The sequence below is a fragment of the Dipodomys ordii genome, unplaced genomic scaffold (assembly GCF_000151885.1).
Source record: "Dipodomys ordii isolate 6190 unplaced genomic scaffold, Dord_2.0 Scaffold180, whole genome shotgun sequence".
Taxonomy (NCBI): Eukaryota; Metazoa; Chordata; class Mammalia; order Rodentia; family Heteromyidae; genus Dipodomys; species Dipodomys ordii.
Genome location: NW_012267396.1, coordinates 828,169 through 856,139, shown reverse-complemented (window position 1 = coordinate 856,139; position 27,971 = coordinate 828,169). Strand labels below are relative to the sequence as shown.

The 27,971-nt window shown below is 52.7% G+C and overlaps 2 protein-coding genes across 11 annotated transcripts in view; both read right to left on the bottom strand.

The window, feature by feature from the left end:
- The window catches only part of Qtrt1 (queuine tRNA-ribosyltransferase 1), a 7,870-nt gene extending 7,504 nt beyond the window's left edge, over positions 1-366 (bottom strand). Inside the window, exon 1 of the mRNA XM_013033972.1 lies at positions 108-366. Within this exon, the coding sequence (XP_012889426.1) occupies positions 108-347 (240 nt within the window). The 5' untranslated portion in view covers positions 348-366. The remainder of the gene's footprint in view (positions 1-107) is intronic.
- Positions 367-6,712: 6,346 nt separating this feature from the next.
- Positions 6,713-26,982, bottom strand: Ilf3 (interleukin enhancer binding factor 3, 90kDa). 10 transcript variants are annotated; one of them, XM_013034021.1, is made up of 20 exons: positions 26,891-26,982; positions 25,572-25,607; positions 24,920-25,149; positions 24,632-24,809; positions 19,492-19,639; positions 18,033-18,124; positions 17,557-17,652; positions 16,814-16,925; positions 16,288-16,385; positions 15,638-15,749; positions 15,442-15,552; positions 14,921-15,120; positions 14,484-14,651; positions 13,998-14,135; positions 13,726-13,902; positions 13,478-13,631; positions 13,298-13,351; positions 9,681-10,043; positions 8,791-8,919; positions 6,713-8,322 (listed from the first exon to the last, which is right to left on the bottom strand). In XM_013034021.1, the coding sequence occupies exons 1-20, from the start codon at positions 26,891-26,893 to the stop codon at positions 8,186-8,188; spliced, it is 2,736 nt and encodes a 911-aa protein (XP_012889475.1). In that variant the 5' UTR covers positions 26,894-26,982; the 3' UTR covers positions 6,713-8,185. The 10 variants fall into 10 exon arrangements, with proteins under 10 accessions (XP_012889475.1, XP_012889477.1, XP_012889478.1 ...); XM_013034023.1 differs by having other exon boundaries at positions 13,998-14,120; XM_013034022.1 differs by having other exon boundaries at positions 7,655-8,322; positions 13,998-14,123.
- Positions 26,983-27,971: the final 989 nt, after the last annotated feature.

Below are 27,971 nucleotides of genomic sequence, written 5' to 3'. Positions count from 1 at the left end.
GGCTCCGCCCCGGGGCCCTCCCGGGTCCCGAGGGCTCCGCCCCGGGGCCCTCCCGGGTCCCGAGGGCTCCGCCCCGGGGCCCTCCCGGGTCCCGATCCCCCGCTCACCGGCCGCAGCCCCAGGTGGTAGGTGTTGCCCAGGCAGATGCGGCAGCCCAGGTCGTGCAGCTGCTCCGCGGTGATCCCCTTCATGGTGGCCTGCGTGCCCACGGGCATGAACACCGGAGTGGACACCGGCCCGTGCGGCAGCCGCAGCTCCCCGGCTCGGGCTCTCGAGCGACTGCACTCGGACGCCAGCCGAAAGATGCGCGGAGCCGACTCGGCGGAAGCCGGGATGGTGGACGCCATCTTTGCAACCGGAAGCACGTGGGCCGGGAGAGGCAGTGGGCGGCGCCCGATGGACGCTGGTCACGTGGTGCGAGGGGCGGGGTTACGCCGCTGGGGAAAGTGTCCGGGCGCCATGGCAACGGGCGCGCACCGACGCACACCGGCCCGGCGCCGGGCTCGCTGCCTCCGGCACCCGCACCGGCCGAAGGGACTGACGGAATTTCTCCCACGGGCGGCGAACTCCATCCGCGCCCCTATTTTCTGGCTCCTGATCTCCTCCTGTATAAAACCTAGCGAGTAGCCGGGCGCCGGTGGCTCCCGCCTGTCATCCCAGCTACTCAGGAGGCTGAGCTCTGAGGATCGAGGTTCAAAGCCAGCCTGGGCAGGAAAGTCCTTGGGACTCTGATCTCCTATGAACCACCAGAAAACCGGAAGTGGCGCTGCGGCTCAAGTGGTAGAGCGTCCACCTTGAGCTGAAGAGCTGAGGGACAGCGCCCAGGCCCAGAGTTCCAGCCCCACGACTGACAAAATTAAAAATAAAATAAAATCTAGCGAGTTATAGGTAACACCTCGGCATAAGGACGAGGCAAAGGCTCACCGAGAACTCCTGTATTGATATCAGTGCCTGATGCTTTTTTAAAAAAAAAATTTGGTGCTGGTTCAGGGCCTTGAACTCAAGGCCTGGACGCAGGCTCTGAGCTTTTATGCTCAAAACGAATGCTCTAGCTTTTAAGTGGTAGGTAGCTCAACTTCCAAGGCTTTTGTTTTGTTTTTTTGGGTGGTTAATTGGAGATCCTAGTCTCCCAGAGTTTCCTTTGAATTCCAATCCTCAGATCTCAGCTTCCTGAGTGGCCAAGATGACAGGCACAAGCTACCAGCACTGAGCAGGTCTGACGCTGACTTTTATGCTCTTCCTTTAACCTAATGGCTTAGAACAAGATCTACCACATAGTAAATGCTGAATAAATGTTATGTATTCACAAAGTATGTAACGATCACAATAAAAATCCCTTCATGTTAAAAACGTTGTCCAAAGAAATAGAAGTATTCATTGCCTAATTTACAAAATGGTAGCTCCTCTGCACACCATTCCCCACCCCCACCCCCTGCTTTTTGGTCGGTTTGGGGATTGAATTGAGGACCTGAGCACTGTCCTTGAGCTCTGTTTGCTCATGGCTAGTGTTCTACCACTTTAGGCCACAGCTCCACTTCCAGTTAGAAAACTGGTTAATTGGAGATGAGAGCCTCATGGCCTCAGGTTGACTGAACCATGATCCTCAGATCTCAGTAGTCCCTGATCCTCAGATCTCAGCCCCTGAGTAGCAAGGATCCTAGGCATGAGTGAGCCACTAGCAATCAGCCTACATCTTAGTAATAATAAAATTCCTTTTAGTGTATGCTAATATGTTTAAAGTTTCCTCCTCTTTAGCCTGGCACTGATGTCTAACATCTATCTATAATCCTGAAATCTGATTATCAGGAATCAAAGCCAGCCCAGGCAAGAAAGACCCTGAGACTCTTATTTCCAATGGCCAATCCACCACACACACACACACACCAAAAAAAAAAAGCTGGGCTGTGAAGGCAGGGAATATAGCTTAGTAGTAAAGTGCTTGACTAGTATGCCTGAAGTCCTGGGTTTGATGGAAGTGGTGCTGTGGCTCAAGTGGTAGAGCGCTTGCCCTGAGCACCAAGGGGTTCAGAGAAAGCCCAGGTTCAAGCCCCAGAGCTAGCAAAAAAACAAAAGCTGCAAGTCAGCTCTCACTCAAGTGGTAGAGCACTAGTCTTGAGCATAATAGCTCAGGGACAGTGCCCAGGACCTAAATTCAAGCCACCTCCCTCCCCCGTACAACCTGCACATAACACATACCACAAAGTTTCTTCAATAATAGAAATATCAGGTTTGAAAATGAGAAGGCTGATACAAAATTTGTCTTCAATTGTTAGTTCTCTAAGTGCATATATATGTGCATACAAATATATGTATATGTATATATATATCCCACTCCTTCAGTCTTCCTGCTGCACAAGAGTAAGGAAGTCTGAGTTACAGATTTACTGATGTCTGGATGTGTTCCATTAATAATCACACTCATAGCATGTAATATGATATCTAATGTTTATTATTGGAAATATAGCTGACATTAAGCTGCCAGCAGAGAGCGCCATTGTTTCAGAATACCTCCACCAAGCTGAGAACTGTCTTACTACACTGGACTGCTTCACTTAAGGCCTTTCTTATATGGAAGCAGTTGACCTCATGCTCAGTAATACAGGTTAATAGCGCCAGTTTCTCAGAATGAAACTGGGTTGGTATACAACCAATCGAAAATTAAAAAAAAAAAAAAGCACTGTCCAAAAAGAAATGTACTCTTTTGTTGGTGGTGGTCATGGTGCTTGAACTCTGGGCTTGGGTGCTATTCCTGTGCTCTTCAGCTCAAGGCAAGCAAGAGCTTTACCGTTTGAGCCACAGCACCACTTATGGTTTTCTAGTAGTTAATTGGAGATAAGAGTCTCATGGACTTTTCTGCCCATCCTGGTTTTGAACTGTGATCCTCAGATCTCAGCCTCCTGAGTAGCTAGGATTATAGGCATGAGCACCAATGCCCAGCAAGAAAAGTACTCTCTACCTGAGTTTTGTAATAATGACCACTCTGTACGTCACCTTTATTTTATTCTGTCTGTACTGGGGCTTGAACTCTGGGCCTGGGTGCTGTCCCTGAGCTCTTCAGCTCAAGGCGAGCGCTCTACCATTTGAGCCATAGTGCCACTTCTGGTGGTTAATTGGAGTCTCAAGAACTTTCCTGCTCGGGCTGGCTTTGAACCGCAATCCTCAGATCTCAGCCTCCTTAGTAGCTAGGATTACAGATGTGAGCCACCAGCACCCAGCTGTACATCATACTTATGATATATAATTTAAATTTTAAAAATATATAATTTTAAATATATATGTATATATTATACCAGGGTACCACATCTGTAATCCTAGCTACTCAGTAATCATGAGAATCGGAGGTGGGGGGGACTGGTGGGGTTTAAACTCAAGGCCTGGGCACTTTGCTCAAGGCTAGTGTCCCACCATTTTGAGCCCCAGTGTCAGTTCTAGTTTTCTGGTGGCTAATTAGAGATAAGATTCTCAGAGATTTTCTTCCTTGGGTTGGCATCAAAACTGCCATCCTAGCCAGGCGCCGGTGGCTCATGCCTGTAATCTTAGCTACTCAGGAGGCTGAGATCTGAGGATTGCAGTTCAAGACTAGCCTGGGCAGGAGCATCCATGAAACTCTTATCTCCAATAAATCACTAGAAAACCGAAGTGGCTATGGCTCAAGCTGTAGAGTACTCTCTTTGAGCTGAAGAGTGCAGGGACAGCACCCAGGCCCAGAGTTCAAGCCCCAGGACCAAAACACACACACACACACACACACACACAAACAAAAACAAAACAAAACCTGTCATCCTTAGATCTCAACATCCTGAGTAGCTAGGATTACAGATTTCAGCCACTGGTGCCCAGCTTTCCATGTGTCTCTTATCTCCAATTAACTACCACAAACACCAGAAGTAGAGCTCTGAATCAAAGTGGTAGAGCACTAGTCTTGAACAGAAGAGCTCAGTGCCTAGGCCTTGTGTTCAAACCACATGACAAACCAACAAAAACATGAATAAGCCAGGCTCACGGGTATAATTCTACCTACTCAAGACATAAGGATTGAAGCCCCAGATTAATGAGATCAAAAAGTTAGTGAAGACCCCACACACACACCATCTCAATAAGCGGTGTGGTGGTCCATCCCTGTAAACCACTCCCTACACCAGAGGTATTAGATATGAGTATCATAGGCTAAGATTAGAGGTGAGGATCAAATGGTAGAGTACCTACCCAGCAAGTGAGATATGAGTTCAAGCCCCCACTACCATAAATTAATTGAAAATGGCGCCAAGGATCATTCTGATGATCTAGCCTTTGTTAAATGCAGAAACACGTACACAGCATAATCAATATAACATTTGTTTTTTTTTGGGGGGGGCGGGTCTGGTCGTGGGGCCTGAACTCTGGGCCTGGGCGCTGTCCCTCAGCTCTTCAGTTCAAGGCTAGCGCCCTACCACCGAGCCACCTTCCCAGCCCCTCAATATAACATTTGGAACACACAGACTGCCACTCTTCTGCCACACAGCTGTAACAAGAAGCGAAAGCCTTTCTCTTGAAATGATCATCACAGATAGTCTGGGAAGAGGTCGGTTTGGTTTCTGCTCTTCTCCTTTCCAGATGGGGTGTCGCCTCAAAGTCCAGGGGCGCGGTAAGCACAGGGAGAGGCTGCGTGGCGTCTACCTTCTTCCGCATTTAGCCGTAAGGTCCCAGGCACGCGCTTTGACGGCCGTTTCAGCACAATGGACAGCGCCCAGATGGTTGCCAGGACACCAAGGGAAACATTTCGTGGGGGCGGAGCCTGTGGTCTTGCCCCATCAGGAGCAGCGCGAAGGGGGCGGAGCCTGAGAATATCCTATCAGGGGAGGCGCTGGAGCCAGGAAGCAGAGGGGGCCGGGCTCCTGTGGCAGAACTTCACAGGCGGGCAGCGCCAGGGATGCCACCTGGGATGAGAACCAGTGGCCGGGAGGAACTGGATGTTGGCAGATTTTCCGTGCCCAGCTGAACGCGGGCCCAACTCCAATGGTGTGAGCCGTCAGCAGCCCCATTCTCCATGGCTGCCCGGGGCAGCAGCCTACCCAAGGAGAGATGTGGTGGTTCGTTTTAGAGGGCTGGTGCCTAGAGGGCAACCAAACGTCATCTGGGAAGTCTCCAGAGGAGCCTGGGAGCATGCGCATTTGCTCTGCTTATATCTACTGGAGCGGGAAGCGCCCCGCTGTGCGACCTACCAAGACAACGTGCCACAGAGGCTGAGGCCAACGTGCTATCTCGTGGGAGATTTTGGCAAGACACTGGGACAGGGATTTAAGAGAGCTGTGGCCATTCTTCCAGTCCTGTCTCCTACGATCAAGCAGGGAGATAGGCATCTCTCTTTGGGGGCCTATTTGGAGAATTGTTTTACAACAGTCATGAGCCTCAGAGCAATTTCCTCAGTGCAGTGGACTCAACCACCGAGCTGGGCTGGGCACCTGCCTCTGCTCCCCTCTGCCCTCCTCCCTGAACTAGAAACAAGCCCAAGCCCAGCCTCGCCACCCCCGAAGCTTGCTTCACACTAAGACGCCTGCCTCCACACTCCTTGCGCATGTGGGATAGGAGCCCCCCCAGCGGCTGGAGGCTCTATGAGGCTACCACCCTCTTCCGGGGGAGGGGGGGGGGAGAAGAGCACAGGATGTGACACTTCAGTGGCAAAATAAATACGGTGAGAAAATGAGACGACAGACACGTGAACTCTCAGTTTATTCTGGGAAGGGTCAGTGAGCATCGTGGCCTCCATGGAGGCTGGTTGCGCTGATGCCCAGAACCGTGTCCAGAGGTCTCAGGCGGGGGTAATGTGTACGGCCAGCATGGACGGAGCTCACACGGAGACTGAATGCGGAGGCGACACCCCAGCTGTGGAGGATCGGGACGCAGAGCTTCGGGGGCAAGGACGGGCCTTATGGACTGCACGAGAACGGTCAGTGGTGGAGTGGATCTCCCTGCCAGGGCGGAGAGGAAGCAGGCGGCTAGGTGATGACCCCCAGATCAAACTGGACTCGAGCCCAAAGACAGGCAGAGCCCCAACGGCACTGCTCCATCAGGGAGGTAGAAATCCTGGGACTGTACCCCCATAACTCCATGGTCCCCGCTGGTCTTAAGTCACCAACCCCTAATACTCCACCCCCCCCTAAGTCCAGAGTCCCTCTGAGGCCCTCCCCCTTTTCCTAATGTCATCCTTCCTTCACAGGGGGGTCCCAGGCCCTCTTGGTCTTTGGTGCCTGATGCCCCACTCCTGACCCCCATGGCTTATTCAGCAAGTACCTCGTCATGATCAACTCCAGAGGACAAACTGTGGGCCCCTGCTCTTCCTGTGGAGGCTCCTGGTGACCTGCACTGGACACGGGACAGCAGGTGAAGCCAGCCAGCGCATGCGGCGGGGAGCTGGAGCGCCTCCCACAGGCCTTCTCTACCCAAGGTGACAGCTGCGTCTTGGTTCGGTGGGGCTGGGGCGCTGGGATACCACCACAGGCCAAATGAACCCCAGCGCCCTCAGCAACAGGGAGGCCTGCAAGGTGTGCCACGGAGGGTACTGTGTTCTCCAGCTGCTCCTCAGAGACAAAGCACCTGGGCTCCTGTTGAGTCACGGAGTGTGCCATCCAACCCTCTCCAGCAAGACCTCAGGGACTCATCTAGAGTTTGGTTGTGCTTGGCAGGCAGTCCTCCGGCTGAGTTGGTGGGTGACACACAACCCCTCCTCACACAGCCCCTGACCATGGCAGCAGGGACTCCACTCGTCCACTACACATCACTTGTGTGGAATGCTGGCTCGCACACACTGGAACTCCCACGTGGGCTGCTGCTCGGCCTGGTTTCACGCAGCCACATTCTCTTTCCAACTCTCCCGGGGCTGAGTCACTCATCCCTGGGGCTTCCTCTACACCGGCGTGAAGCGCAGAGACTTGTCTTTTGTGGATCCAGGAAGGCTCACGTTTACCCCCTTCCACGCAGCTCTCATTTGCTTCAGCAACGGAGGGGTCTCAACACAGATGGGATCTTGTTGCTTCTTGCACATAGGAGACCAAAGGGCAACCTAGAGGCTCAGGCCAACACCTGCCAGGTGTTGCCAGGGAGGAGAGGCGGCTACAGGTGGACGAAGGCTCTTGTGGAGGTGCTGGACAGATGTCCAGCAGCAGAGACCCTTGGTGCCGCTTCACAAGCAGCCTGGAGCTCTCTCGACTTGTGACCAGCTCCCCCACACACTGAAGAATTGACAGGAGACAAATCTTCCCCCAGACCGCTAGACTCAAGTCTCTGCCACTTGTAGGGAGCCCCAGCTCTCACTGGAAGCTTCTCTGGGGCAGCACACACCAGCCCCTCCCTACCAGCACAGCTGGCTGGCAGGATTCATGGAGCAGAAACTAACACGTGCCTGAGGCTCCAGCCTTCCAGGGGCTCCGCACGCTACCAGGAGTGGAGCTGTGGAGCCCATGGGACACGGGGGTAAAAAGACCCCCAGGTGGGCAGGAAGCTGGCTCTTGCCAAGCTTGGAATAGAGATGTCTGGAGGCCTGGAGTTGGACCCTCTCTGGTGACCAGGGACCGTCCTGCTGTCCCCACCCTGCATTCCAGGGCGGGAACAGAGCGGAGCAAGCTGCCCATCACCCGACTGACTGGAGGGTCAAACACCCAGGCCTGAGACAGTGCCATTTTCTTTTTCTTTATTTGTCTACATTCTTCTGAGTTTGGATGTACTGCCTGAATGATCCAGACATACCCCCCCAAAAAAATCCCACTCTTTCCCACTGGTTTTTAAAATAAAATCTTCACTTATAAAACTGAAACACTAAAGCATTAAAATACAGAAAGCTCATTGAACTCACTTCACAAAAGCATTAACAGATGATGCATCCCTTCCGTCACTATTGAAAGACAAACCAAGGCAATGCTAACACCAAGTGTAAATAGACAGAGGGATACTGAACGGCAAGAACGCAAAACTCTACCGGACGAGACTTGTAACGGCAACTAACAAACCACTGAAGACACGGAGTCCCAAACACGGCTAAATGCGGGTCACAGCACGGGCCCAGGGGCCGCTGCACCTCACGACACAGCAACGTGGACGGGTGGGGGATGCCTGCAGGGCCGGCGGACATGTTAACTGTGATGCATAAAACTGAATCTTCGGATGGGCTGAGGGCGTAAGTGCAGAAGGTACAGGAGGCAACCCGCGGGCTTTATCTGTACTGGTAGTTCATGCTGTGGTCTGTGTTCCGGCCGTAGCCCCCCTGTGAGGACTGGTAGGAGCCGGGAGGGCCACTGTAGCTCTGTCCAGACCCCGGGGAGTTGTAGTTTGACTGGGACGAGTAGCCTCCTGCAAGAGACAGGGCAGATTAAAGGAGGGGACAGCAGCGCCTGGGGCCACGGCCCCACGGGGGCGGCCCCTCGGACACCTGCTTTGGCTAAGTATCTTTTACAAGTCATCCAGTCTTGCCTGCCGCCAACACCCTGCAAGGTGGCATCACTTGCAAGCCCGGCTGCTAGGGGCTGTGGCACGTGGTGATGGCATCACCACAGAACCGAGGGCCACACGAGCTCCCGCGGAGATCACCACTCAGAGTGGCCCCTGGGTTTCTTGGACATCTCAAGTGGGTGCTGGCACTTGAGTTTTGAGGTAACGTCTGGTCTCAGGCCTCTCACATGCCCAAGCAGCTATGGTGGGCCCTACTTAGAAGCGGCAGCAGCTTGCCAGTGCACCCACCCACAAGCCCTCTGTTCCTGCCCTGGCTCCTAGCTTCACAGCACCACCAGGCAGGACCTGCCACCTACTCCCCAGGCCCACCTTGTTTGCCTTGGTATGAAGAGCCGCCCCCAGAACCTCCGCCGTAGCCCCCGTGTGACCCAGGGTTGTAGGAGGACCCGCCTGAGCCATAGCTGTTCCCGCCACTTCGGCCTCCACTACCACTGTAGTCTAGGGGAGAGAAAACAGCAGTTAGGGGCCTGGGGAAGGCAAGGTGGGGGTGGGCCAGGGCCCCACTGGCAGGGCACAAGTCCCTGCTTAACTGTGGCACATGTCAGCCCTATAAGTAAGTACTAGGTTCCAAACAGAGCCCAGTAAGTGACTATGCCCTGACCCTGGCCAGTCCCGAGGGATGGCACCTGCTCCCTCCCTGCCATCCCCCACCATGCACAGCGCCTCGCTGCTGCCCACCGCCCCCGTCACAAGGACACACACACGCCTACTCCACCCCACAGAGCCCACATGCAGTACAACCCACTGGGTCTGGGCATGAAGTAGAAGGAAAAGATGTGTGCTGGCCAGGTGCCGTGGCTCACTCCTATAATCCTAGCTACTCAGGAGGCTGAGATCTGAGGATTGCGGTTCAAAGCCAGCCCAGGCAGAAAAGTCCATGAGACTCTTATTCCAATAAACCACCAGAAAACCAGACGTGGTGCTGTGGCTCAAGTGGTAGAACGCTCGCCTTGAGCTGAAGAGCTCAGAGACAGTGTCCAGGCCCAGAGTTCAAGCCCCATGACCACCACCACCAACAACAGCAACAACAAATGTGGGCTGGAACAGGGACTGGACGCAACACTGCCTCCCTCCACAGCCTCCTCCCAAGAGGTGGTCTCGAGTTAAAACTCCACGTGCAGCAGCGCTGTGTGGGCTGCGTGGGCCCGCCGAAGCACCCGAGTATCCTGCACCAAGCCCTGGGCTGGAGGCCAACTCACTGAATTTGCTGTCGTAGCTGTAGTCGGCACCGCCCCCGGGGGAGCTGTATGAGTTGGAGTAGGAGGAATAGCTGCCCTGACCGTGGTTGTAGCCTTTCTGCTTGCCCTGCGGTGGGCCATAGCTGCCGTACTGGCTCTGGTTGTAGGACGGCTGCTGGCCCTGGTGGGCCTGGTAGCCGGAGCCGTAGGAGGGCTTCTGCTGGCCCCCGTGCGGCGGCTTCTTCCCAGCATGCTTAGGGGGCACCGGAGAGCTGTAGCTGTCCCCTTGGTAGTAGGAGCCGTAGCCAGAGGAGCCACCACCGCCCCCGCCGCCGCCACCACCACCGGCATTCCCAGAATGCCCTCCGTTGCTGTAGAATTGACCTAAACAGGGAGGCAGGGGGTCAGGCAGAGGGTCTGGGAGGCGGGGGAGGGGAGGGAAAGGAAGGTGGCAGCCGTGGGCCCTGAAGGCTGACCTGCACGCGCATGCGCGTACAAGGGGCTGCCCAAAGACAGCGAGGAAGAGGACAGAGCCGCAGCTCTGCTGGTCAAGGCAGCCTGCCGCAGGCCGGCGCAGCCTTCGGCTCCACTCACCCATCAGCTGGTGACAACAAGGGGTCTTTGCCAAGCAGCGCACGACAGCAGCTGTGCAGCAGATGTCAACATTACAATGAGATGGGCTCCGAGCGCGGATGACATTCAGGACTAGCTGACGGCTACCCAGATGTCCCCAACGGTGACAGGAAAAGCAAAGCCCCAGAGAAGCAGCGAGCCACCCCCACCTCCTCCGTTCTGTGCTGGATGGAAACGGGCTTGGCAGGCCTAGGCCGGGGACCCCAGATGTTCCGGAACGAGGCCTCTAAAACCACCACTGTCCTGCAAAGACCAAGTGGTCCAGCCTGGTTCTCGGAAGAGCAATTTGAAACTCCTTGATCACGTGCGGGTGTCCCCCCAGTGCTACTTGTACAAAAAACACATGACCTAGGGTACAGAAGAGGGTCCCCCAAATCAGGCTGGACATCCAGATGACCATGCAAGACCCCTTAACTGTCCCTGAGCACAGCCGCTGGGCACCACCAGCAGGGCTGAGTTCATGGGAAGGCCCCACATGTGGGCACTAGGCTTTCACCACACCGCCTTGCCAGAGACTGGGGTAGGGTGGGGGACAATTTGCAGCCTCCATGGTACCAGGATGCCCCTCGTTGGCAGTGCCAGACATGGCTGTGGAACTCTGAGGGTCTGAAAGCTGAGGCCGAGCTGGCCAAGCCACAGGGCAGCTCTCAGGGGCCAGGCCTTCCCCAGCGCTCAAGTAGGGGCTACAAAGCTCCAGGGCCTGGGCACACAGGCCCCTCTGCCCACAGCCGGCCAGCACATGCTCCTGGCCAGGCCCAGGGTGGGTGGGAGGGAGAGGGCGTCCCACACAGCCTAGCCTGTCAGTCTTCCCCAGGTTGAGCACTGAGGATCCCACACTTTGGGGGTGGGGCACGGGGGGGGGGGAGACAGTCTGGCAGTCCTCCCAGGCCTTCCATCCCCCGGAGAAACGCACCCCATTTGCTGCCATGTCGAGGGCCACTGGCACAAGCACTGGGGGAAGACAGAACCAGTCTACACACTGGACCTTTTTCTCTGGGCAGCCTCCCTCCCCTCCCCTCCCCTCCCCGATCACGAAGTACACACCGAGGAGGAGGACGTGTCCCACAGTGCAAGAAAGCAAATGTGCGGAAGCTCAGTGAGGAGGCTGGGTGGACCAGGACCTCGGCACCCCCCTCCGAGTAGTCCCCCACCCCCACCCCAGCCCCTGGTCCGGCTTCCCCAGCATCCTACACTGAGCATCCGTCTAAAGCCGGGAATGAATGAAGACGCAAGTACCGAGGGCTCATTACTTTAACATGTATTGATTCCAAAAAAAAAATAAAGGGGAGGAGGGAGTTTCAACGTCATTCAGGATAACTATTTCCTGGTATAAAAAGACATATACTCAAACAATAACTTTCTAAAAAAAAATACATCATGCAATCCAAGTTTTAAAAAGTCTCACTGAATGTTTCAAACCTTGGGAACAAATCACACATGGTAACCATTTTTGACCAGTTTTGCCTGAATGAATGCAAAATCTTGCAAGTCAAGACAGAGGCAAGCTGGGCAGCTAAAATAACGGAAGCCGCCATATCCACCGAGGCGCCCACCAGACAGCCCAAACCTGGTGAGGGAGGCAGAGGGGCCTCGAGCCTTTTGCGCACAGCGAGGAAGGGCTGCCAGGCCCTGGGGGACCCAAAGCCGGCTCGCTGCTGGGAAGTCAGGGATGTACTAGGCTTCTGCTGCGTGATCTTTTTTGTTTTGTTTTGTTTTGTTTAAGCCCCATTAAAGAGACTCAAAAGTCAAACATCCAGAATCCCTTGCATTTGCAGCTGTGACCAGGACTTGCAAAATTTCACATTCTCTAAACCCTTGAAGCTCGTCTGTCTCTCGCACAGGTGATGGAAGCAGTTTTGATACCTTTGAGAGTCCACTCTAGCCAAACCAGCCACAAAATACTGCACCCAACCAACAAGCAGCCCACCAGAGCCTTTAAACAGGCGGGCGTGGCCTCCACCCAGGGCACCATTCCCAGGACGCCTTCCCGGCACGGACCAGGCAGGATACAAAGAAAAAAAGTCGCCGGCCTTTGGATCAGTGTGGTGACATGGTTTTCATCACTGTCAAAGGCATCAACCAGGTGTGGGGATCGGTTAGAAGATTAAAAATTCATACAAAACCTGCTGTAAATTAAGACAAAGGTAGATTAAAATGTGTCACTGTCTGTCTCTTTGAATAAAGGAATGCTTTCTAGATAAAGCACGGGTGGGCTTTTGCCTCGATGCTCAACAGCACTGGCTCTAAAGTTCCGTGCAAGCGTGCACAGAGATACATTCTCTGGGAAAGTGTTCTCCACTTAGTGTGAACTTCAAAATGACCAAGGTTCAAAGGCAAATCACGATAAGAACTGCCATTGTCTTAAATTCTGCAGGCTAAGAGTTTCAGACAAGCTGCGGTGGAAAGCCACGGTTGAGAAACCCAGTGGAGCACAGGGACACAGCACGGACACTTTGGGTTTTGGAGTTGGAAGAAATTGGAGTAAAAAGTTGATTTTGTGTGCAATACTTTTAGACGCTCTAGGAAGACCCAAAATCATGATAGCCGTAGCAGTCTGTGAAAAAGTCACCTACAAAAGGGGGAGACAGAGCAGAGAGAAGAAATTAGAATTCTTTTGAAAAAGGGCACAGAGCGCCACATTTGAACTCATGTTCTAGATTTCTCTGCTCCTGTGGCCCCCAGTGAAGGCTCTTTCTCAGGACAGTAGCGGTGCTTGGGCAGGAAAGACGCACTCGCCAAGACTGGTGCTTCGCACGGCATACAGCAGAGAAATGGCAAATTTGGACTTCTAAGGAACTTGGCAGGCACATGAGCTTGGTGTGTTGGCATTTATGAACCAAGGACTCGCGGGCGGGATGGGGGCTTGGAGGGCCGACTGGCCAAACTCCGCAAAAAGGTGCGGGTGGCTCTGAGCCTCAGGGAAGCCCTGTGGGCGCGCCCTACACTCAGGCCCACACTACGCTGCGCCGCCTCCCACGTGGACACACACGGAAGCGCACACTTACTGTAGCCTGCTGTCGCCGAGTTGCCGCCGTAGCCGTAGCTGCCGTAGCCGGCCCCTGCAAGAGAGCAGACACGTCCCAGGATGGAGGGGGGCTGCCTTAGACCCCCTTCTCCTTCAGCTTCTCAGCGCACGTGCGCATGCGCGAGCTGGGGACACGTGGGACCCAAGCCCTCGCCCTCACCCGCGTTCATGTAGCCTCCGTGGTTGGCACCGCCGAATCCTCGTCCCCGGCCTCGCCCGCGGAGGTTACCTCCTCTACCCCGGCCTCGGAGATTGGGGGGTGGGGGTACTTCGTTGTGCATGGGTCCCCCCATGCCAAAGCCAGGGCTGTGGGGCTGAACGAGAGAGCACCGGAGGGTGAGGCCCCCTTGGCTTCCCAAGAAGACCGGGGGGGGGGGTCGGGGTGCGTGGAGGAGGAGAAGCGGTCACCTTGGTGGCAAACTTGGGTCCACCTCTGACGGGAACGGGGGTTCTCTTCTTTTTGTTGGCATCCAGGGAGAGGGGGGCATCGGGGAAAAGCTTTTCGAGCGCGGCCAGAGCAGCGTAAGCCTTTGCCACCTTCTTGTTCGAGCCAGCACCTTGGAACTTCTGGCCGTCCACCTCAACCTGCGGGAAGGCGCCCGGCGGATGATCAGGGCCTCCTCCCGTGGGGCAGGGCGGTGGCGGCTCCGGAGACACCCCCAACCCAGAAGCTCCCTCACCTCCATGACGAAACGCTTGTCGTGGCTGCCGCCTGTCTCGGAGATGAGTTCATACTTCAGGCCGCGGCGCTTCTCATTGAGCTCCATGACGGGGTTCTTGCCGTGCTTCGTCAAGATCGGCCCCTGCTGTTTTACGTTCTCAGGGAAAACACAGAAGAAAACCAACACACTCAGCTGCAGGCCCCCAGCGGGACAGGAGGCCAGGCGGCAGCAGGGTGGGGGTGGGGAGGCCCTACTCTCCCCACCTTCTTTGTGCCAGCTCTCAAGGGTGGGCTGTCCAGGATGGCATCAACACCCCCCAGCACCCCACCAGCTTACTAGCTTGCACCTGGCTGGAGGCGCGGGCAGGTACTTGGCTCTACCTAAGCTCCCTGCAGCTTCCGGTAAGGGCCATTGCCTGAAGGTCTACCCTGCCCACGGGAAAGGGGGGAAGCGTCCTGTCTACACCACTTCAGTGGCCACCTCCAGTGCCTACCATGAGCTCACCTCGGCAGTGGCGTCGGCGGGGAAGGCAGCGTTGGGGTTCGAGGATGTTTCCATCACAGGGGGCGGCGCCACCACGGCGGGCTTTGCCTCGGTCTCCTCGGCAGAGTCTTCCCCCTTGCTGGAGTCTCTGCCTTCAGCACCTGTTGGCAAGCCCATGTCCTGTAGCACCTGGAGGGTACAGAGCTGGTGAGACAGGGGTGAGGGGGAGGAGGGGAACAGGGACAACATACGGGGCTTCCTGGACTGGGAGCCCTGAGCAGAGCCTGGCCACTAATGTTGACCTTTTCTCCCTGAGGCCCAGCTAGCTGGGGAGGACCCTGGATGGGAGGCGGGGGAGTGGGGTTGGCCACTCGTGGCTTTGGCAAGCGCTCAGAAATCTAACCACATCCCTATTGACGCCCCGCCCTCCCCCTGCTTCTCCCACTGCAAGACGGTACCTTCACGGCCACGTGCAGCTTGGCAGTCTTTTTAGATGGCCCTGAGGCCTCAAACAAACTGCCGTCCACCTCCACAGACATGGTGAAGATGGGGGCATGCACGGGCCCCGTCTGGGAGATCAGCTTGTACTGCAGCCCCGGCTTCAGCTGGTTCAGCCTCATCAGGGCGTTCATGGCTTGGGGAGGCTCGGTCTTCTCCTCTGCAACAAGACAACTTGGGGTGAGACTTCAGTAGTCCTCGGCCAGAATGGAGCGGGAGGAACCCCGGTGGCCTGCCTAACTCCAGCAGCGCAGGGGGAGGGGGGCGCGCACACACACTCAGACAAACAAGACAGACGACAGACAGACAGAGACAGAGACAGAGACAGACAGACAGACACACACACACACACACACACACACACACACACACACACACGGGTCTGTGACGCCAGACTCAAAACTACTGTGTCATCCAAGCAAACGAGAGCTGGAGCGGGCAGGCAATGAGAGCGGGTGGGGATGGTGAGCTGCCCCCACACCTTTCTTCTGGATCTTCTTCTTCTTCTTGCTTGGGGACTTCTCGTCCCCGTCTTCCTCCATGGGGCGCTTCATCGGTGTAATGGCGTACGTGGTGCTGGGCGGGATTTGAACTGGAAGGAGAAAGCAGGACAGAAACGGCTAAGAGCAAGGCAGGGAGGCGGGAGCGGCCCTTGGCCCTTGGCCTGGCGCTCGTACCGGTGTAATCCACTGGGTTCTCGTTCTTTGGTTTCTTGGGCATCTTGGAGGGCAGGGGGTCCATGCCCAGCACTTTATGGAGCTGGCCGAACGCAGCGAGCCGCAGAGCATGCTGGAGGGGGGGAAGAAAAGTTTCACTCAGATGCCCGGCGCCGGAAGCCTCGGTCTGTGCGCTCACTACTGCTTTCTGAGAGGGGGGCAGGAACTGCTGGGCTGCTAATGGTCTCCCCTACATCAGCAAGGGGTTCCCTGACAGCTGCGGCAGGGCCTGACTGCTTGAGCCCAGCCTCGCTGTGGGGGAGGGCCAGTCTGTGACCACCCCCCGGAGAGGAATACAGGAGACCCCAACCTGGGGACTGGTTGCCACACGGAGCCACGTGGTGAGCCTGCCGGGGAAGAGCCCCAGAACGGCCCTCGTGCAAACATGGCACGCGGGCAAGCGGAGGGAGGGGCAGACAACCACCACGCATGGCACCAGGGGAAAGAAGCAGCCCAGATTGGGGCACCCTGTATCAGATCTGTGCCTTCGCCTTTGTCCCCAACCTGAGCCTGCGATCCAGGGGCTGCCCTGAGAATAGCCAGTCATGGAACTGGGAGCCAGTGAGTGCAGACTGGGCAAGGGCTCACGCTGGCAATGGCGACGACTATACCTGCGCACTCTGTGTGATATCTTCCCGTTGCTGTCTGTCTAGATGCCCAATAGCATCAGTGGCTTCTTTTTCACAAGGGTCATAAATGCCAGAACCATCTGAAGGCAGGAAACAAGGAAGATATGCAGAGGATTATCTTTTAGCTTCTCGGAAGAGTTCTGCTGGCTGAGGGACCAGGTGCGTTACCCCCCCGCGCCCCATCCACACCCAGCTCTGGAAAACACGCCGAGCTCGGTGACCCACTCGGCGTCCAGCCCTTGACAGAAATAATCCACATGTGTCTCAGAGCAAGAAAAGCCACGTGGGAGTGGGTCACCACTGCCCCCGGATCCGCCCTTGGAATCAGGGCTGCGGACCCGGCTCAGGGCTGGATATGATGGTGCAAGAGGGTAGTCACATGCTTCGCCCTAGGGGACCTGGGGCTGCTGCTGCTGCCCTAATCCAGTTAGTGGACCGGAGAGGAGGTGGCCACAGGGCCTTGATCCCTGTCCTTTCCCTGCCACTTCTCAAAGCACAAGGCCCCAACCTGGCATCACGATGCCCGAAGCCAGGCACTCCAGCACTCTCCGCAGGGCCTCGCCAGCACCCATGGGCCTGTTGGCCGTGCCGATGGATTTCTCACACAGCAACTCCAGGGGCTAAAAGGCAAGAGGAACAGTGAGCCACCAGCTGCAGAAGGGGACAGCTAATTCCCAGGGGAGCGTTATTACGGAGTGGGTGGAGGAGCCACAGCCACCATGGCAATGTCACAGCCCAACACAGCAGGGGACACAGGCACACACAGGCAGACTTTTTGAAAAGGACATGAAATCCTTTCGGCTTATGGGCCAGGAGGCTCGCCCAAGATGTCTTTAGGTCATTGTAATAAAATGTGATCATTTACAAACGTCTTCAGAGCGGGCTGCAAGGGCATGGCAGCCGGTCAGAACTGGCTGGCCCGGGTCGCTGTTTTACTGGCTTAGAAACTGAGGCAAGCAAGTGCTTTGCTATAGAGTGGGGCACACCACTCCAGCAAGCAGCCAGCCTCGTCCGCTCCCCATTGAGAGCTGTGTGTCCCCCACAAAAGGTGCTAGCCTTGTTCTTAGCACCCCCCTCCCCCCCTCCCCGCCCAGGGCTCTGAAGCATCTCAGCAGTTCTCCACTAGCTGCTCTGAGGGAGTATGACAGCGACCCCCCAGAGCACTCTGCTGCCCAGCACCACGCAGGATTCCTGGGATAGGGATGCCCTCTGCTCCCACTGCTCTGTATCCCCAACTGGAAGGGGCCTTACCCATCCTCTAAGGGGTCCCCAGGTGGGTACACGGGTACACAGGTCCCTCAGGACCCGGATGACAATGACACAGGACTTCAGCCCGTTGGCTCTGGCCTGGAGGAAGAAAGCACAGGCCCTTTACACAGAGGCATCGCCAGATTCCAGGCAAACATGAACAACACAAGTCTCACGGTGCTGCTTTGCCAAGGGTAAGCAGGGGTGCAAGACCACCAAGGGTGTGGCCCGCTGCGCGCTCCCTGCCCAGACAGTGCTGTTACTCGAGGCAAAGCAGCAGCAGCCCACCTGTGCTGGTGCGAGCCTCCTGGGGGTGTCCAATTGGTTTAGTGCGCTCCTTTAGCAGCTGCACGGCCGCAGGTGCTAACAAGATGGCACGGCTATGGTCAATGTTATATAGAGACTTTATGGTCAAAGTTAGCCACATTAAAACTTAGGAATTCTCTACCAAAAGACAAAGAGAAGAACAAAATGCAAACCTGGAACCACTTGGCGTGTCGGAGGGACGCCAAGGCAGCAAGGCATTTCTGCCTGTCCAGAACATCCGGGGGATCGTTGACTGATAGCGTTTCTATTCATGGATGGAATAAGAAGACAAGGCACAGTTTGACCAAGGGGTTCTGTCAGGTGGAAAGGGGAAGTGGCAGCTTCCTAAAGGGCAGCTCAGTCTCCCAGAATCTGCATTCGTCTCCACCCTAGGCCAGGGAAGGAGAAGCTAGAGTGCAATCAACTCTGCCCTGAGAGGAAATCAGAAAAAAATCGGAGGCCCCCTCCAAAAAACAAAACAAAAAAACAAAAAAGAAAACAAAAAACAAAAAAACAGAAACAAAAAGAAAACAAAAAACAAAAAAAAAGAAAAAAGAAAAAAAGGAAAAAAAAAATCCAAAGTGGGAAGTTATTCTAAAAGGAATAATGCATGGGGAAGGGGAAAAGATAGGCTGATCCTATCTTCTAATAGACCAGTCCCTTGCTTTCTCCCCATAAGTTAGCTAGGCTAGAATTTTCAATAGGAAAAACAAACACAAAAAAGGTGGGGGGAGTGGAAATGAACTCCCTCTCTGCTTCCGACAGCCATCCCCGGAGGAATCTGCGGCAAAGGGGACCACCTCCGCCCACCAGGCGGGACTGCCTACCCCAGCCCTTGACAGAGAGAGTCCTGTTGGTCAAAGGTCCAGCGTCCCTACGTGGATAAACTATGAAGGCTTTGGTCATTCGCACTGGAATGAGAGCCACAGGGAATCAACAGCAGCAAGGGGGCGGCGTCAGCCTAGGCTGCAGTACTGCTGGGGCGCATGTCTGCTCTGCCACTTGTCCATCAGGGATTTGGATAAGGCCTGAGATGAGGCCAGGAGGGCCCAGGCTGCATGATGAACCGCAAAGGCAGCACTAGGGTCTGAAGGACAAAAATCCATCTGGAAAGTATGCAATGGTTTCAAACCTTATCCAAACCTCTGTACGAGACCCTGCTTCTCAGCCCCTCAGGGTGCTGGAAGGCGGCAGTGGCAGCGGACAAAGGAAGACACCTCAGTTCTCCTGCAGCGCACGCTGACCTCCCAACTCCTATGTTCATGCCCAAGCCATCGGGGGTGTGGTTACCAGTTACAAAACCAGAAGAGTACCAGGGACACTCCTTTCCAATACCAGAATAGTTCACCATGGACACAAGTTGCAAACACATTTGAGAAGTCTTAAGAGAAATCTTAAAAGAAGCACAATGGTGCCTTCCTCTCTGAACAGTGCTACTCACTTTTAGTGCCTCCATCGGTCAAACTGCCGAGGGCTCGAGACCCAGGCAGACATGTGATCTCAAGAGTTAAAAATGGGTCAGAGCTACACCGACACCCTCTGATCAAAGCAGTCTAAAACTGAATAGCACATTTGACCAGCGAGGCAACTCCAAGGTTTCAGAACTCTGCCGGTCTGTCTCAGCCTCCCTACCTCCAGCTAATACTTTTTCCATTTCTTCTCTGACAACCGGGGATGTCAGGTGGATGGTCAGGGACAATGGAGGTTCTTTTGTGTTTTTTATCACAATGGCAGCATCATCCACAGATTGGAGAATTTCATACTTGTCTTCTGTTACAGTCTGGAAAAGAAAATACAGCTTTCAAAACACTTGGTCTGCAGCACCATCAATAATGCGGGCTGGCTCTGCCGCTTCCTGGAGCGAAGGCGTCCAGCCAGACTTCAGGACCTAACTGACTCACTCCAACGCCGGGAATTTTCTAGGCACTCCAGGGAGGGAACCACTAAGTCATACAGCAAGACAAGCCACTTCCACCAGGAGGTTGAAAACACAAAAGGAGAAGCATGCAGTGCAGTGATCTCTGCAACTCAAGGAAGCGGAAAGAGAGGATCATGAGCCCAGCAGTTCAGAAGCAGCCAAGTAACCAGGCAAAATGACCATCTCCAAACCAATAATAGATGGAGCTAGGGCACCCTGGCTCTCACAGACCTTAGCTACTCAGGAGGTGAAGATCTGAGGATCAAGGTTCAAAGGCAAAGCTGGGAGCCAGGCTCATGCCTATAATCCTACTCAGAAGGCTGAGATCTAAGGATCACAATTCAAAGCCAGCCCAGGCAGGAAAGTCTGTGAGACTGAAAGTCCTATCTCCAATTAACTACCAGAAAACCAGATGTGGCACTGTGGCTCAAAGTGGTAGAGTGCTAGCCTTGAGTGAAAAAGTTCAGACACAGTAGAGTTACCAGGCCCTAAGTTCAAGCACCACGACTGTGAGAAGAAAGAGAAAAAAAAAAAAAAGGTTCACAGCCAGCCCAGGCAGGAAAGTCCATCACCAACTAACCAGTATATTTTTTTTAAAAAAAGCCTGAAATGTAGCTGTGACTGAAGTGGTACAGTGCCAGCCTTGACCCAGAAAGCTACGGGACTGGGCCCAGGCCATGATTAGGTCCTGAGTAAAAGCCCCAGTACCAGAACCAACTTTAAAAAAAAAGGCAACTTGAAGGGATGGGTGGCGTTGGGCACAAGGTGGGGTGGGGGAGCAAAACACTGTCCTCATAAACTGTTATGTTCAATTGAAATACCTTTGTACAACTACTTAAGTTAAAAGAAGAAATTGCAATCAGAAGGCAGGGATAAACAGCTCACCTTGTAATACTAGCACTCAGAACCTGAGGGAAAAGATTCAGGAGTTCAAGGCCAGCTGGGCAACATAGTAAGAAGAAATTATTTAAGACTGGGGAAAAAAACTATGTGTGAATCTTCCTTTGGTTACCTAACAGTAATTTTCAATAAATCAATTCATATGGAAAAGGTCTATTTTTTGAAGACAGGGTCTTACTACATACGCCAGGCTGGCAGAGAATTTATTATTCTTCTGCCTACCTGTCTCAGTATCCCTCGGGCTGGTATTACAGGCATGCACACCACCACATCTAGCTCAAGACTTCAAGATTGAGGGTCACAGGGCTGGGAAGGTGGCTCAGTGGTAGAGCGCTTGCCTTGCATGCATGAGGCCCTGGGTTCGATTCCTCAGCACCACATAAGCAGGAAAAAAAAAAGCCTGAAGTGGCATTGTGGCTCAAGTGGTAGAGCGTTAGCCTTGAGCTGAAGAGCTGAGGGACAGCGCCCAGCCCCAGAGTTCAGGCCCATGACCAGACTCCCCTCCCCCCCAAAAAAAGATTGAGGGTCACAATCTGTGGACTTAACATGCCCATGTGGCAAGGCTATAGAAACATTTCAAGTGAAGCAGAGTACCCCAGGCAAATATGCAGTCACCACAGGCTCTAAGTTGGCAGCAGCCACTGGACATTAGTGGTACCCAGTGTGCATATCTGGCACAATTGCTCCACTGCTTATATGATCATTCAAATGACTTGGAGAAAACTCGAGCTTTCTCATACTCATTACTATGCTGCACGAATGGAAGGGAAAGTCTGTTAGGATTTCACAAATTCCACATAATCAACATTCTAGGTGGGTAATTTGAAGCTGGGAAGCAGTTCTATGCATCACAGGATGCTCAACAGCGTTCCTGGGCCTTGCTCATAGGTGTTGGAGTTGACACCAACTATCATCAAGGAAAAATCGGTTGTCAAGCATCAGCAAAATTCTGGGCACTAGCCGGGCATCAGTGGCTCACATCTGTAATCCTAGCTACTCAGAGGAGGCTGAGATCTGAGGATCACAGTTCAAAGCCATCCTGGGCAGGAAAGTCCATGAAACTCTTATCTCCAATAAACCACTCAGAAAACCGGAAGTGGCACTGAGGCTCAAGTGGTAGTGCACTAGCCTTGAGCTGAAGAGCTGAGGGACAGCGCCCAGGCCCAGAGTTCAAGCCCCATGACCGAAAAAAAAAATAATAATAATTCTGGGCACTGGTGGCTCATGCTTGTAATTCTAGATACTGAGGATGAAATGAGGATCAGGGTTTGATGCCGGCCTGGGTAGAAAAGTTCATGAGACTCATAACTCAAATTAGCCACCAAAAAGCCATAAGTGGAGCTGTGACTCAATAGTAGTGAAAAAGCTAGGGAAATAGGCAGGTGCCAGTGTCTCACGCTTGTAATCTAGCAACTCAGGAGGCTGAGCTCTGAGGACCTTAGTTTGAAGCCAGACCAGACAGAAGTCTGTGAGACTCTTATCTCCACAAACCTATCCCCAAAAAACGCCAAAAGTAGAGCTGTGGCTCATGTAGTAGAGATTAGCCTTGAGCAAAAGAAGCTCAAGGACAGAGCCCAGGGCCTGAGTTCAAGTCCCAGTACCACATATTTTTGAGCAATCTAGCCTTGAAAATGTTTAAACACTGGGGCCGGAAAGGTGGCTCAGTGGTAGAACGCTTGCCTTGCATGCTTGAGGAACTGGGTTTGATTCCTCAGCACCATATAAGCAAAAAAAAAAAAGCCGGAAGTGGCGCTGTGGCTCAAGTGGTAGAGTGCTAGCCTTGAGCTGAAGAGCTGAGGGACAGCGCCCAGGCCCAGAGTTCAGGCCCACGACTGGACCCCCCCCCAAAAAAAAAAAGAAAAGAAAATGCTTAAACACATGCTCTACAAAACTGAGCTATTATTATTTGTATACTTAAGGAATGATTTTACAATAGTTCTTCCTATAAAAACGTTTATCATTCTTGAAGTACACTACAGGACTAGGGAGGCTGAGTAAGGAAGATCATGAATTTGAGGCCAGCCTGGTCAACATAGCAACTTCACAGAAAAACTAAACTACATAGCCTTAAAAAACTAAGGGCTGGAGATGCAACTCAGTGGTAGGTAGCATGCCCAGCACCACAAAAAAGAATAATTTTAAGTAGGATGCCTCTGGCTCATGCATGCAATCCTAGCTACTCAGGACAGCACCATGGCCTGAGTTCAAGCCCCAGGAGCAGGGGGCGGGGGGGGGGGGGAATCATTTATAACAAATTGCTTTCCCTAATATATTTTACAGACAATGGTAAAAATGAAATTACCACTAAAAAAAGTATTTTAATGCCAGGCACCAGTGGCTCACACTTGTAATCCTAGCTACTCAAGAGGCTGAGATCTGAGGATCATGATTCAAAGCCAGCTGAGGCAGGAAAGTTCATGAGACTCTTATCTCCAATAAACCACTCAGAAAACCTGAAGTGGCGCTGGGACTCAAGTGGTAGAGGGCTAGCTTTGAGCTGAAGAGCTGAGGGACAGCCTTCCTGCCCAGAGTTCAAGCCCCATGACTGACAAAAAGAAAAAAGGATTTTTAGTGCATCTATTTGTAGCATTTTAGACGTTTCTAGCATAATACACTTGCTCCCAGGCCCAATTCTTATCACATGTGTTGAAATGTATGTTTACAGGTGAAAGTTTTTCTTAGGAACGGGAAAAAACAGGAGACATGAGCCAGACTCCAATAGATCAGATTAAACACAAACTGTAAACGTGTACATAGTACATGCACTGTAAATGCAGAAAAGTAACAATGACAATGCAATCCTAATGACTAATGTAAGCTAAGAAAAAGGGGGGGGGGGAACCACAGTACTTCTGGCCTAGAGTCTAGTATAAGAAATGCTCAATAAATGTCACAGACCATTGCCTTTATAACTAAAATAGATGGCTCCCCTCCGTATTAGGGCCTGGGCACTGTCCCTGAGCCTCTTTTGCTCAAAGCTAGCACTCTCACTTGAGCCACAGTGCCACCTCTGGATTTTTATGTGTATGTGGTACCGAGAAATCAAACCCAGGGTTTCATGCATGCTAGATAAGCACTCTACCACAAAGCCACATTCCCAGCCCAAAAAAAATAGGGGCTGGTAAGTTACTCAGTGGTAGAGTGCTTGCCTCGCATGCATGAGGCCCTGGGTTTGATTCCTCAGCACCACATAAACAGCAGAAAGCCGGAAGTGGTGCTGTGGCTCAAGTGGGAGGGCTCTAGCCTTGAACTAAAGAGCTGAGGAACAGTGCCCAGACCAACCAAAAAAAAAAACAAGTATTTCTGGTGCCAGGCGCCAATAGCTCATGCTTTATGCTTATAATCCTAGCTACTCAGGAGGCTGAGATCTGAGGATCACAGTTTGAAGCCAGCCCAGGCAGGAAAGTCTGTGAAACTCTCATCTCCAATAAACCTCCCAGAAAAAGGTCTAAGTGGCACTTTGGTTCAGGTGGCACAGTGCTAGCCTTGAACACGAAGAAGCTCAAGGACAGCACCCAGACCTTGAGTTCAAGCCTCAGAATTGGCAAAAATAAATAAATAAAAATTGATTAATTTTTTTTAAATTTTGTATTTGTCCAAGTCTGGCTCTCAGAAACGTCATTTTCATTCCTTCCTTCTTTCCACATCCACTGCAGGATGGACATCCTACCCCCAGCAAAACAGCCTCGATGCTGTGCACGATGGTGTACAGTGGGCGCAGGACCTCACTAGCTGCCAGTGTCTGGGCACCACCCTAGTAGCCAGCAGGTGAGTTACCACCAACGCTGTGGCTCTGTGGCATATGCCTGCTACCTGTGAGAAAGGTGCATGCACGAGAAGTGCAAAGGCGGACACGATACACAACACGGGCTAGTTTCCATCCTCTGCCCCGGGTCCTCCACCAGCTCACCCGCTGCCCTCAGCCCCAAGTCTGTTAGTTGTGGTCACACTCACAGCGAGCTGGATGGCCAGGTTGTCTGCTACCTTGTCCAGGAGGGCAGTTGTAGGCTTCTCCTTACAGAGCAGTACCAGCTCCAGATCCAAGTCTCCCTTTAGCAGAAGGCCCTTGGCCACCAGACCAACCCGCATCACACCCCGGAGGGTCCTGGTCATGTGTTCTGCTTTCTGTTCCCTGAGGGACGATGAGAGTCTGGTTCAGTAGGGATAGGTGTAGCCGGAACCCAGAAAGGCTACAGCTTCTCAGGAAACTCCATGCTGAGCCCTGGCCTGGCTAGCACTTACCCAGCCCCTTCTTTGTTCTCATCGTCCGGAGCTGTGTCCATGTTGTCAGACTCGGCGGGCTCGCCGCTGCCCTTCTCCTGCTCATCGATCCAGTCAGACACCGCTTTGAGCGCCCGCTCAGTATGGGACACCATGTTCTGCACTGCCTCCAGCTCCTCTTGTGTCGGATAAACCGAAGAATGCTTTGCCATTACATGGCGATCGTCATTCACAAAAATTCGCATGGGACGCTGGAAATGCGAAAACTATACTAAAAATGATGCAAAGAGAGCAAGCAACCCACCACTTAGCATTTAAGCTCCAAATGATGCACCGCCATTCACATAAGACTGAATCTGTATGAGTGCCAACTGAAGGAGACTCAGAAGATGACACCAAATCTCAGCTGCTCTCTCCAGGGAGTGGGAGAAACAGAACATCTGACAGATTTCCCTCATTTCCACACTACAGTAGTCCCCTTTATCCATGGGAGTACAAGCCAAGATCCCCAATGGACACTTGCAGACAATACTGAACCCAGGAAAGCCTGTTTTTCCTCTACATACATTGTACGGTTCAATTTGTCACTTCAGCACATAGAGCAATGCTAACAATACTGTAATAAAGGCTATGTGAATGTGGGTTTTCTCTCAAAATAATGTGTTGTACTCACCCTTCTTCTCCTCGTGATGAAGTGATGATACAAGGCCTACGTGATGAGATGAAGTGAGGTGAATGACGCAGGCATGGTGAGGGCGTGCAATTTAAAATTTAGGAATTGTCTACTGCTGGAATTTAACTCTGGCAAACCGCGGAGGACCGCAGGTAACTTAAAGCCCGCTGGCCATGGAAACACAGATATTATGGTAGATATTACTTTATAGTTCAAAAAGCCTAACAGGCCTTGCCTGTCGCTCACAACTGTCATCCTAGCTACTCAGGAGGCTCAGATCTGAGGGTCCTGGTTCAAAGCCAGCCCGGGCAGAAAAGTTTGTGAGACTTGTATCTCCAATGAACCAGCCGAAAACCAAAGTGGAGCTGTGGCTCAAAGTGGTAGAACACTAACCTTAAGCAGAAAAGCTCAGGGACAGGGCCTAGGCCCTGAATTCAAGCCCCACAACTGAAAAAGAAAAGGGCTTGGTACCAGTAGCTCATGCTTGTAATCCTAGCTACTCAGGAGGCTGAGATCTGAGGATCCCAGTTCAAAGCCAGCCAGGGAAGGAAAGTCCATGAGACTCTTATCTCCAATAAACCACTCAGAAAACCTGAAGTGGCGCTGGGACTCAAGTGGTAGAGGGCTAGCTTTGAGCTGAAGAGCTGAGGGACAGCGGCCTAGGCCCTGAATTCAAGCCCCACAACTGACCAAAAAAAAAAAAAAAAAGAGCAGCCAGGTGCCTGTGGCTCACGCCTGTAATCCTAGCTATTCAGGAGGCTGAGATCTGAGGATCCCAGTTCAAAGCCAGCCCGGGCAAGAAAGTCCACGAGACTCTTATCTCCAATAAACCACTAGAAAACCAGAAGTGGCACTGTGGCTCAAGGGGTAGAGCGCTAGCCTTGAGCTGAAGAGTGCAAGGACAGCACCCAGTCCCAGAGTTCAAGTCCCACCACCAACAAAAACAAAACAAAACAAAAAAAACCCTAGGGCTGGGTGCCGGTGGCTCACACCTGTAATCCTAACTACTCAGGAGACTGAGATCTGAGGATCACAGTTCAAAGCCAGCCAGGGAAGTAAAGTCCATGAGACTCTTATCTCCAATAAAACCACTAGAAAACCAGAAGTGGCGCTGTGGCTCAAGTGGTAGAGCACTTGCCTTGAGCTGAAGAGCTAAGGGACAGCGCCCAGGCCCAGAGTTCAAGCCCCATGGCCGGAAAAAAAAAATAAAAAAATCCTAGTAGGAAATGATAGTAGAATCAAACTCTTCAGGGAAATGCTACAAACATCTTTGTACATAAATGAAGAAATATCTGTAATCAAAGAAAAATTGTTCTTACCATTTTTGCTTCTCTTTCTGTAGTGTCCGGAAATCACTTTTGCTTATCTTTTCAAATTGTGATAGATTTCCTTGGTGTTATCAATACTTCAACTATCTATAAGACCAGAAAATCTTTTTAGTCTCAAATATTTCAAAATGGATGAAACATTAGCAGCTATGGGCGCCGCCAGGTACTTGGCAGCGAGACCACCACAGGTGCTCCCTCCTCATGAAGGGGCATGTTCACCCAGCAGGATACATCTCTATGTCCAAGTAACCAATCACAACTTCCTTAAATGAAAACATCTGCTTTGCAAAAGCCAGGTATGAATCTAAGCCTTTACTTTCTCTTCTATTATCTTTCATCATTTCTTCATATATATACACACAATTTACCTTGCCAGTGCTTAGATCAAACGCAGGGTCCACTGACTATACCCCCAAAGCTCCAAGTGGTAAAACACCTGCTTTAATTAGTGGTACAACACGTGCTTTAATATGTGTCAGGCATGGCTCACGCCTGTAATCCTAACTACTCAGGAGGCTGAGATCTGAGAATCCCAGTTCAAAGCCAGCCCAGGGAGGAAAGTCCATGAGACTCTTATGTTCAATAAAGGACTAGAAAACCAGAAGTGGCACTGTGGCTCAAGTGGTAGAGCATTCGCCTTGAGCTGAAGAGCACAAGGACAGCACCCAAGCCCAGAGTTCAAGCCCCGTGACTGATTAAAAAAAAAACAAAACATGTCAGCCCTGGTTCCATTCCTAACTCTAAATAAAACACAGCAAAATGAAATGTAAAACAAATATATTAACCAGTTTCCAAAAAAAAACTATAGACACTTAAGACCGTCAAGCAAATGTGAGACCCAGTTCAAACTCAAGTACTGGCTGGGCGCCAGTGGCTCACACCTGTAATCCTAGCTGCTTGGGAGGCTAAGATCTGAGGATCATGATTCAAAGCCAGCCCATCCAGGAAAGCCAGTGAGACTTTTTTTTTTGGGGGGGGTCCGGTTGTGGGGCATGAACTCTGGGCCTGGGCGCTGTCCCTCAGCTCTTCAGCTCAAGGCTAGCACTCTACCACTTGAGCCACAGTGCCACTT

Bases quoted from the DNA above. Each gene is read 5' to 3' on its own strand.
- Ilf3 (XM_013034021.1), bottom strand. The intron at 13,632-13,725 runs GTGACCGCTTCT...TCTCTCGTTCAG, and splicing joins GACCCAAGTTTGCCACCAAG to CCCCACAGCCCTGGCTTTGG. The intron at 10,044-13,297 runs GTAAGTGTGCGC...CTCCCTGTTTAG, and splicing joins CTCGGCGACAGCAGGCTACA to GTCAATTCTACAGCAACGGA.